General features: G+C 37.6%; 2 protein-coding genes across 2 annotated transcripts in view; one reads left to right on the forward strand and one right to left on the reverse strand.

Moving 5' to 3' along the window:
• The window catches only part of Smp_133140 (hypothetical protein), a gene marked incomplete at both ends in the record, with an annotated part of 52,191 nt that overhangs the window by 11,967 nt on the left and 30,938 nt on the right, over window positions 1–9,286 (forward strand). The window lies entirely within an intron of this gene.
• On the reverse strand, window positions 2,677–6,119 carry Smp_101840 (hypothetical protein; the record flags this gene model as incomplete). The annotated part of the gene is made up of 3 exons (XM_018793449.1): window positions 2,677–2,789; window positions 5,238–5,591; window positions 5,939–6,119. The coding sequence occupies 3 exons, from the start codon at window positions 6,117–6,119 to the stop codon at window positions 2,677–2,679; spliced, it is 648 nt and encodes a 215-aa protein (XP_018647961.1).

Here is a 9,286-nt window from a genome sequence, read left to right on the forward strand (position 1 = left end):
AAGCAATACGCATTACCACACAGCCTTGAGGTTTTGAAGTATGCACGGTTGTGAAACTTATTCAATACCCAATATTTTGTAAACGGCATCAGTTAAGTTGTGGTTCCTTGTTTTGAATACATTGGTCTACAGAATTAACTAGATTTTTCCACATCTATATGATGGCGATGTGGTCAAGAAATAGTCTAAAACTTCAGTGTTGATAGGTTTTTATAACTATGGAAGGTTACTATTCTAGAATACATTGAATTAAATTGTTATAAAATATGATAAAAAATGAAGGAAGCTTAGGAACGAAAAAGAGATTTTCAGGTTGTGCTCACTATTTGTTAATCACAGATAGATGAAAAAAAAGATTAAAGTGGTTAAATTGTTTCTTTTACTAGGGCAGCCGAAGTTTAGTGCTGACACTTTACTGGCAATAAGGTCAGTTTAGGGCCCTTCGCCTGTTATGGCTTCATCGAACTCTTGTCGAGTAAAAGAGGCCATTCACTGACTGAATAAAGTGTTTTCACAGTGTCATTTTTAAGTTCGGTATCTAGCAGACGCCGTGTTGTAGAACTATAGACGACATTTTATTCTGAGAGACGTAGAATCATGAAACTATGCTCAGTACGAAGTTCAAAGATCACACCTTTTCAGTTTTCCGATTAAAATACTTTAAGCTTGTATTTAAAATGTACTTCGAGTTGACGAGTGGAGTTATACTCTATTTTTTCACGTTACCTGTACCGTAGGCAGTAATAATGGTCATGTTCATATCCATGTAGTCAATGAATTTGCCATATAATGGTGTAATTTTTGTTAAAAAAGTAGATCATGCTGTGAATTTCGCTGTGATTGCGATTCTTATTCACCGTGCCAGACTGCGTTACACCGGACACGTGCACTACATGGTGGGTTGATGTGCTAAGTCATAGAAGGCTTAATAATGGTCGTAGTTGTTTTAAAACGGACGGTCAGGGAATGATAGAGAAGGGTTTATTTCTGGAAGTTGTGCTGCAAACCGCGTTTTAATGCTTTATTGACTGCAGTTTTCAGTCTTGAAATAATATCGTTCTTCTTTTAGGTAATTCATATTAGTCTGTTAAAAAAAATTTTTGTTGTTAGCCTATAGTTAGAATTAGGGGTTTAAGGTCTAATTATTTATGAACGACTATTTCAAGTGTTATTTCTGTTCAAACAAAGCAATAATCACGATACCTCCTTAGTTTCGCCTACCTGGTTGTCGTATAATTCAGTTCAGTTAACATTATAACAGTACTTGAAGGGGGTGATAAATTCACAAGTCCAGTAACTAGAATCGCTCAAACTTTTATTTCCGTTAGCGTGCTTAAGCTTCCAAACCAGAAAACCATCAGTATAAGATTCTGTAGTCCTGAAATTGGGATGTGATACGTCTTAATTAAGTGCAATTGGTTGTGGACCAACATTGAAAATCTGTTTAGCTACAGGTGGCGTTATTACATCAGACGACAAAACTTTTTGTATATCTTGCCGTGAAACGAGATACAAGTGCATTAGAATACATAAGTGGAAACAAAGGAATAATGGTTGTTTATTAGGGTATTTAGCACATACTATGCCTTGTATAGGTTGTCGGTGCTGACCTAATATTTGACTAATATGCACTAAGATGTTGGTAGATCACAGTTGTGTAAATTCTTCTTTGCTTAGAAACACTAATTTAACCAACCTGTCTACTTATTTCACGCACATATGTACGTTCACTGATCTTTTATCTATTAGTGTTATGAGAATAGTAAGAGAAACTTGGTGAAATTTTTTTCTGATAACTCCATATTGTTTACGAAATCCATCAATAATTTTTCATCAGGAATGAGATAGCTTTGAACGAATACTTTCGCCTGTTTCGCCAGTAAAGTCATGTGACTATTGAGCTGTTTACGGAAGGCAGTACCAACGTCAACTTCTCCACAGTTTCCAGATGGCAGGCTGAATATTAACTTTTGTTTCACAACCACTTCCACTTGTAGCGGCTAACGAAGCCCTAGAATAAATAGCTCCGTAAGTCTTCGACAGTTATTGTAACCTTGGTATTTTCATTAGATACGCCCAACCGAAGGCTCTTGATCACGCATCCGTATCAGATCACGAGTGAGTACACCGTGCTAAGCGTCCCTGGCAAAAGCTTTCCAGCTTAGACCAAATACTTCTCAATATATTGATAGCTATTCAAATATGTTTTTGAACGTCTTTACCTTTGACTTATGATTAGACTGGGCTCATATTCTTCGATCATAAAGGTGTCGTTAAACTCCGAATACCTCTGACGTCTTTACACTAGTTGTAAGTTACTTGTTTTGCCCTTTAATTTCAGAAGAAAATACCAAAAACAACAACTTCGTATTATCAATGTGAAAGTTGTTGATAGAGAGCTGATGTTAATATTTATTTGATGTTTCTTCATCAATGAAATTGTTCCTGAATAAATTTGTAAATCTGACTCTATCTTGACTTGATAAGTTAGCCATTGTAAGAAATCCATAAAATACGAACATTTTGGCACCTAGTTCGCAAATAATAAGTGGCACTTAAAGGTTGTTAAGGAATATTTATCTTTACGTAAAGAAATTACAGACCCGGGTACGTATGAGTGTCGTCAAACGAAACATGTTCATGTGCTCCTAGCGTTTTTACAACATGTATTAGCCATCATGGCGCTTTACAGTAGTCAGTGGATGGACACGCATTATGGAACTCTGTATAATATTTCACAGTTGCGAATTCGGATGTCTTATGATATGCGCACAATGCCTCGAAAATACCTGATGAAGTGCTAGTAACAAGGGAAACGTGTTTAGTACCTTGCACTGGTCCACATGCTTGCTTTGCTCCCTAGTGAACACACGATGACAGCCCCGTTAAAGATGTCGCGACCCTTGTCACTTCCGTGGAAAGTAAGTGTGTGCTTACTGAATACAATATAAACCTTTTAATTTTCACAGTTGGAAAACAACAATTAGAAAATGGGAGTAAATAATAATATGCAGCAGATACTCAATGGTGATTTGCCTCCATCAATTACCTGAAACATAGAATGGGGATACTAACTAAGAAAGTACATCCAATAGGACCTAGATGTCAGTTTGGAAGAAAAAAATGGATTTACTGTGTGAGAAATAGTCACATTACTACTGTGAGTGTTATGGAAATAACAGTGTTTCAATACTTACTGACAGCTGATAATAATTTATTCTCAAATAACAGTTTGTTACACGAGGCATGCCGGTTTACAGGCAAGATCAAACTGTTAAAGAAGTTACAATTTTCACTGTTGAGAATTACTCAGCTGGGTTGATATTTCATAATATATGAATGTAAATGGATTTTGTAAGGAACATGTCAATATCACACTTGGCGCACTTTATGGAGGTAGCGTTGCAACATACAACTGATGGTCGAGAATAGATATATGCGAAGTTGGGGGCTTCTAGAAGTTTCGAACTTATATCCCTCCAGAATATCGGAAGCTTTAATAACGGTGTAGGACGAAGTCACCCGTGCCATATCTGTTTTCGGTGGAGTATCTGCAGGAGGCTGAAAAAGGTGTAAGAAAAATGAAGGACGAAAAGCAGAGCACACAATATTCATGGAGGAATAGTTAAGGTATAACCATTTGGTCTATTTGTCTGTTACTGAAGTACTTATTAGGTAAGAACATACTAATGTGTTAAAGAAAAATAAGTGTGGGCGAGGTATGAGTGGATAAAGAACTGTATAAATGAAGGTCCCAAACAACCAATAAAGGGGAAATAAAGGCGAACAACGGGGAAATAAAGCGGAAAATGCATTGGAAAATAAGTCGTAAATAAAGGGGAAATGCGCCAAAATGTCTGCTTTTTCGCCTGTCCGGGGGGAATAAGGCGGAATTTCCCCTTTCTGTCGCTCTGTTTTTCAAACGTCGCTAAATTTCCGATTGCTCCCCTAAATATCCGACTTTTCCCCTAAATATCCGAGGAATTTCCGATTTTCACCCTAAATATCCGACGATTTGCCGATTATTAGCCTAAATATCCGCTACATTGTCTACTTTTCCACTACATACACACTGATGCATTTATCGCAACCGCCTCCTGTGTTCGCTTTCATTCCCACAACACAGCACACGAATAATGTAAAGTACGTAAAATATGGTATAATTTCCAAATTTTTATTGAAAACAAAAAGTTCATCAATGTACAAACTTATGAGCAGTTGGCAGATGGTAGAGTATCAATGCTCCTTATGTAATTGTCACGGACCAGGCATTTCACGTATTCATTCTTTCCACCAGGCCTGTTGGACTATGGAGAGTCAAACAATTCTTGTGAATTCTAAAATGTGATGAAGAAAAACGTTACTAAATCTAGGAAACTGGTTTTGCACAACAAGGTACTTGAAGCTGAAGTTACGGTTATATCCTTGAACACGGGAGACTGTACCTATAGATAATGCAAAAACAATAATCACTTTAAGGCCGTGCATACGTGTTCTTTATTCTGTCGATGACGCTTCTGTACTTTGTCTCTCATGTCGTGGAAATAACTTTGCGTCGCCATGTCATATAGTTTCGCAAGGTCTTTCTCGTTGACAGATGACGACAGGAATCGATTAGTCAGTGCACCTGAAGTTTAAAAACCTTATTTATCTTACTTCGTACGCAGCCGTAAAACCTGCACTTCTGAATCGCTCGTTTTGATGAAGTACCCAGTAACGTGAAATTAATGGCGATTTCAGGTTTCATGATGTAGGACAGAATATATTGCATGGAGGTTTTAGGATCATCATCCATTAAACGTGTCAACATGGCCATCTGTAATAGGAATGGGGGATAAAAATCATGTTGTGTGCTTACAAATCTGTCCCTCACGTGTTTTTGCTCTAGACAAGCGTCCAAAGTTCCCAGTTCCTCTCTGACGCCTTCCATACGGATACGTAGTCCAGTGTTCGACATTTACGCTGAAAGTCAGAGGGAGTACTTTCTACGCACCGAGATATCAACTTATTTATAGTCCTAATTACACATGAGTTCATGTTCTTTAGCCTCTTGTGTCCTAATTCTATCCAGAGAGTCATAAGTTTCTTTGTGACACCTAAGTAAACCATGTGCATGGGATCTAAGGGGAAAGTTGATATCATGTCTATTGGTAGACTTTCGAATAATGAATATCCTTTATGGTGAATATATTGTGTCTGATTCCTGAAACTGTCGTCAGTTCCTAACGTATATTCACCGTTTGGGAAAGTCATCTTTCCATCAAGTCGTCTACCATTAACAACGCACCGGTCGCAACCTGCCTTTCCGTTGTGATCAACAGTGTACCTAACATCAGGACGAGCTGGCGCATCACATATTACTGCAGTTAACTTAATAGCTATGTATTTATTGAACCTAACACTCAGTAGACCCGTTTCAGTCATTTCTTTTATTTCAGAAATAGTATCGGCAGAAATTTCGTTGAATTGTGCCGGCTTAGTATCCCCTCCGTAGATCCCTATCATGAAGACATCACTAAGTCTAGGGGTAACGATCCTTCCTAATACAGGCCACAAATGTTGACTGGAGCTCCTTAACATAGAAAGCCCATCTACATTGATATACAATTGCAGAGTGTCAAAATCACAAGTACACAACCAACGTTCAACATATCTTAGCAGGTTGGTCTTCAATCCAAGATGGTGGATGTCATTAAATGCATTAATATCCTGTTCATCTTATCTTTACGATTCAAGGGCTTTTGACAGGGCAAATCGACGGTAGAATATCCTATAATAAATTTATTAGCGTATAAACTTCATACACGTACCATTATCTTCCAGAAGCCTTTCATTGGTACAGCTTGTGGAAGGTAATACAGTTGTAGGAATCTCATGACAATTACTTTCTCTGTCAACTAACATAGTTTCTACATATATAGGTGTTAAAGTCAGTTACCTGTAGTTGTGCTTTCAATAGCAAAGTTACTAAACGAAAGCAAATCATGTCTCCTCAGATAATCCGTACGTAATTTATTCCAACGTCTGTCATAAGTAGATCTATGACACCCGAGGACTCTTGATAAGTTCACGGTTGCCCTACGTCTACGAGCTCTTTCACTGACTTGGCTTAAACTCATGTTATTAGACTAACAACATAAACAGTTAGAAGGAACTAAAAAGACAGAGCACGTCATTCACTTGCACCGTGTAAGTATTTTGTGATGGCGGCCAACCATGTCAGAACACCTTAGCTAAACAACAGAAAAAGTAAGTACAAATGCATCACACACAAAAGCCTGTGTCCGTATTTTATTGCATGAGTAATAATGATGATATTCATAAACATAATGTAATAATTCTTTATTTTTGACATACTCAGCGAAATGTTGTTCCTTATTGCAGTTCATTCAAATGCTATACGTTACGACAAATTGTCTACAAATATCCCCCAAATATACGACGTAAGGGGGAAAAATCGGATTTTCCCCTAAATAACCGACGTGCAGGAGAAAAAGCGACATTTCCCCTCTATTTACGCTTTCGTCCGCTTTATTTCCCCTTTGTTCGCCTTTATTTCCCCTTTATTGGTTGTTTGGAGTAGTTCAGAAGAAAGTATGGAATTGTGTAATTATAAAATAAAGTGCTGAAAACAGTATTCCGATACCAATGACTGTCTCCCTTTACTTTAGAAGCTGTTTGAACTCTCTTTTTTTGTCCTTAGATTTTATAGGGTATAGAGTGGGCTTCGTTTTTAGCCAATTGTCTAGTTTGCTTGTATTAGGATTACTCGGTAGGAAGTGGAACCAATTCAGCTTCTTTTAACATGATTCGAAGTGGTATTTTACACGAATAATTTCGCATCAATGCCGTTGGTTCGTGACATCCCACTAGACATAAGGAGCCGTAATTAATATGTTCCGCCCCACAGACACGGGTGGATTGAAGTTATCTCCCCACCATCATGTTTGCTGGTCAGTAACGCCACCCTCCCTCCTTTTATGATGTTAGGCTCTCTTACGTTTGTGTTCGATATGAATATTGCTTTAATCAAGGACCATATTTGGAATACACTGTCTCTACAAGTTCCATGTTACAAGCAAATCAGATGGTAATAGCATTTGTATTATGGGTTAGATATCCATCTAATATATCGTGCTACTATGAAGATAACTAATGGTAAAGGTTAGAAGAGACAAGTCAGATTATATGTGGTTAAGAGATGGTAAGGGCTAATAGCAAACCAGAGGATATGAAAGAGAATATTGTAAAATTTTCAGGGTAAGAAAAATAAAACATTGAACAACTCACAAGAGTTTAGGACATATGAGCTTCTTTTGATCGGCCTCAGTTGGTCAGCATCCATAAGATTAGTGAGTTATCTGTCTACTTGTAATAAGAAAAATAAAAGGACATGACACTTAGGAAGAATAATTTGGTTTTAACCATTAGAGAGATTCGGAAACTGAAAATGAGGGTTAGGAGCGGAAGGCCATGGTTAATAATCAATAAATAGTGGGGAAGGATAAAGCATGTTTTCTTTAGTTTGGCTATATTCATACTAACGGCAATGGAGTTCGTTATATTCTTGTTCCGTTTAGATATTGGGCGGCCCATAATAAAGTGCCTCATTGGTAGGAGGGAGTTCAGGGAATAGTTGGTGGAGTTCTTTAGAGTTTAGTAACAGGGTTATTAGCCTTTTAAATTTGGTAAAGGTGTCACAGTTACGGATAGGTATTGGCAACCTGTTCCACAATAAACTATACCGAACTGTAAAAAACCTACAACGCATTTGTTTTTGGTGTTTTTCGGTAAATAGTGTATATGCATTGTTTCTTAGTCTATAGGCTGGGTCATTGATCATAGTTGGGCAGGATGTTAGGAATGACAGTCCATTTATTGCTTTGTAGAGAAATATCAGATTGTTCCTTAACCTACGGTGCCATAAAGGTTCTAAAGAGAGGTGCTTACATCTACTTGTGTAATCAAGAGTGGTATCACTTCCTAGCAGTTGGCGTGTAAAGCGTCTTTGAACATCTTCTACTCTTATTTTGTCAGTGGTATTCATATCAGAGAAGATAAAAGAGCAGTATTCTAGGGAAGGTCGTACACATATTTTGTAAAGGGTAAGCTTAGCATCTGTCGTGAAGAAATTTTTCGTTATGAAGCCAATTAGACGTCTGGCTTTAGAAATAATAGAGGAGGCGTGTGCTTTAAAGTTTAGGCTTCCTGTGTAATTTATTCCTAGATCGTGTGCTGAATTCAGTGTCTGGACTTTACGTTTATTTAAGTAAAGTTGGGGTTCATAGGAGTGCTTTCCAAAGTGCATGATCCCGCATTTGTGGAGGTTAAATGGTAATTGCCACTTTTTGCTCCAGATAGTTAGGTTATTGAGATCATCTTGAATCAGGGGTACACTTTCACTTAGAACCTCAGGCTTATAGCTGTATACTATTTTGAGATCATCAGCATATAAGTATGGTTTCCCAGATTTTATGATGTTACATATATCGTTTATATACATGAAAAACAAAAGTGGGCCTAATACACTTCCCTGGATGACGCCACTAGTTATTGGTCTAGGTAATGAGAGACAGTCGTTGTACTTTACCATTTGTTTACGTTCCTTTAAGAATGAAACAAACCATGAATAGAGTGGATTGTTGATTCCGAAGGACCGTAGTTTAGCTAGTAGCCGTTTGTGTGGAACCTTATCAAATGCTTTCTTAAAGTCTAAAAATATGACTGATACAAGGAATCCATTGTCTCGTTTCAGAGTTATATCATTCATGTAGTCCACTAGGCATGTATCACATGATCTGGACCTAAGAAATCCATGTTGGGAGACCGAGATGAGATTATTAGTAATTACATGTTGGACTAACGCCGCCTTAACTACTTTCTCCATCACTCTAGACACCACTGAAGTTATGTTTATGGGTCGGTAATTTTCAACAATTGCTTCAGGTCCTGTTTTAATTTTGGGAATGATGTGTGTAGTTTTCCAGGCAGTAGGGTAATGCGCTGTAGAGAGTGATATCGCAAATAGTTTGAGTAATAAAACACACATATAATCGCCTCCACGTTTTGGCATGCTAGCCGGAATACCATCTGGTCCATCAGTGTAGGAGTGTTTCAACGTACTAATTGCCTTAGAGATATTCTGTACATTGAAGTCTACGTTAGTAATCTCAGAGGCAGATGCTGTGATAAGTTCTGAATCATTAAGTGATTTTTCATCAGTTAATGAGGAACAAAAGTGTTCATTAAATAGTTCCGTAACAAGTTTAGGATCTTCGTATACTTG

This window comes from Schistosoma mansoni, chromosome 1 (genome assembly GCF_000237925.1).
Source record: "Schistosoma mansoni strain Puerto Rico chromosome 1, complete genome".
Taxonomy (NCBI): domain Eukaryota; kingdom Metazoa; phylum Platyhelminthes; class Trematoda; order Strigeidida; family Schistosomatidae; genus Schistosoma; species Schistosoma mansoni.